This window comes from Aplysia californica, unplaced genomic scaffold (assembly GCF_000002075.1).
Source record: "Aplysia californica isolate F4 #8 unplaced genomic scaffold, AplCal3.0 scaffold01148, whole genome shotgun sequence".
NCBI lineage: Eukaryota > Metazoa > Mollusca > Gastropoda > Aplysiida > Aplysiidae > Aplysia > Aplysia californica.
The window spans coordinates 76,190-78,117 of NW_004798418.1; the positions used below are offsets into that span (position 1 = coordinate 76,190).

General features: G+C 48.0%; 1 protein-coding gene across 1 annotated transcript in view; it reads left to right on the forward strand.

The window, feature by feature from the left end:
* LOC106010959 (voltage-dependent calcium channel type D subunit alpha-1) overlaps positions 1-1,057 on the forward strand; it is a gene marked incomplete at its 5' end in the record, with an annotated part of 65,252 nt that extends 64,195 nt beyond the window's left edge. The window contains 1 exon segment of the mRNA XM_035973339.1: positions 694-1,057. Within this exon segment, the coding sequence (XP_035829232.1) occupies positions 694-699 (6 nt within the window).
* Positions 1,058-1,928: the final 871 nt, after the last annotated feature.

The following is a 1,928-nucleotide window of genomic DNA, read 5'->3' on the forward strand; positions in this document are numbered from 1 at the left end:
CACAGCCCCTTGACCTGTATCCCCCCCTCCCCCCCCAGGGCAGTGCTACTGACTGAAGTTTCTTTAGGCCATTCTCAAAGGGGGGATATTAACTTGTTCTTATGTAGCCTTCGGTAAAATTGTAAATGGGCTGATTTATCAATGTCATGCTCCTACTATGCCGGAACAACATAGGGGGAACTGCTGGGTTTTTTCCCCCTCATCCGTACTATCGTCATTTTTCCGTTACTTATTTTGTATGTTTGTCACTCTCTTGTGAACTGCTATTCCGGGGTGCCTTGATAGTCGAAGCAGACTTTATGCTGTTGAGGCTAGAGAGGTGAGCAGAGTATGCTTGATTACCTGTAAGGACTTCTCTGTTGACATCCACCCCTTGGCGCTCATATGACCTTATGCAGTTGCAAGCGCCGTAAAACCTCTACTACACTAAAAACCTTTCTAAAACAAAACTAATCTCTGGTCATCTAAACCCACAGCATGTTCTGGTGCGGTTTGCTTCTTCTTTCCTATCAAACATCTATCGTCCTATCTCTCCTTCTTCTTTTTTAGGTTTGTTACTCTCTTGTAACACCTCTAATCTTCTGGCGCTCATATGACCTTATGCAGTTGTGAGCGCCGTAAACTAAAACCTCTACTAAAAAAACTAAAACTAAAAAGTCACAACCCACTGACCTGTGGTCATCTATACCCCAGGTATGACCGACGTGCCCAGAGCTCCAGTAATAGTACTTCCTGACTTTCCCTGATTTTGCCCTCCTTTTGGCGCAAGTTTTTTGCGGCGCGGGCTCTGGACACCCAACATGGCCGCCACGGAGAGAGAGGAGCGAGCGAGCGAGTGGCCAGACGCCCACTGGTAGGTCTGTCTCGCCGCCGCTGACGTCATCACCGCTGGCCACCTGCGGCCCTGAGGGCAACTGTTGCCAGTGTGGCCGTCTGCTCCTCCTCGTCTGTTCGGCTGGGAGGAGGGAGAGCTTACTTTGTGTACCTGGCAACTTCCTCCGTCTGCTGGTGTCTGCGAGCAGACGTCCCATGGTGGCTCCAGGACCATGTTGTTTCTGTCCTCAATATGTCACATGCTGCTGTCTAACTTTGACAGTATTAATTCACATCCTCTTTGCATTTAGCCCTTGTAGTCACTCAGTAGTACCACTTTGCCCTTAGAAAAACAGTCAACTTTATAAAGAGCCAAAACAGTCAACTTTATATATAGCCAAAGCCAGGAGTAAGGCAAACATTAGGTTGACAAGGTGTTGGAAAAGTCCTTCCCTTTTGTATCATCATGCCTTTGATTATGTTACATTTACATTTACACTAGACTAGACTACAACCTCTGTCCTTGACGCCCTGACGAAGAAGATTTTCCATGGCTATATTACAAATTTTTAAGCCAGCTGTTGATCACTAAAACATATGCTGGTCGGTGGGCAGCCGTATATTTGCGTGTGAGACTTGGACCCTTGGACAAATCTAGGACTATATTGTTGACAGCTAGTTTGCCTCTATCTTCTCCAATACTTGTTGGTTTTGATGATGATGATGATGATGATGTTTTTTTCTAACCAGCTTTTTCTCCTGTGGTGGTGTTGTGGTACATTGTGTTGTGTTCACCGTCAGGACTGACCCATGGGGTTGACCAGTGGGTTGACCGGCGGGGTGACCGGTGGTTCGGCGGCCACATTGCCACTGTGTTGTGTGTGCTGGCCTCCTCTGCGACGCACGTCGTTAGGGATATGATGTGTGTGTGTGTGCTGCTGCCAGCCGTGTGATGATGGTGCTGGTGGTTGTTGTTGTTGTTGCTGTTGTTGTTGTTGTTGTGGTGGAGGTGGTGATTTGGACTTGTCTGCCTGTGCCTCATGCCAGCTGGCCTGGCAGTTTTACGGAGGCCTCAATAAATGTGTGGGGGGATTTTTATGTGGCCGCTCAGCCGG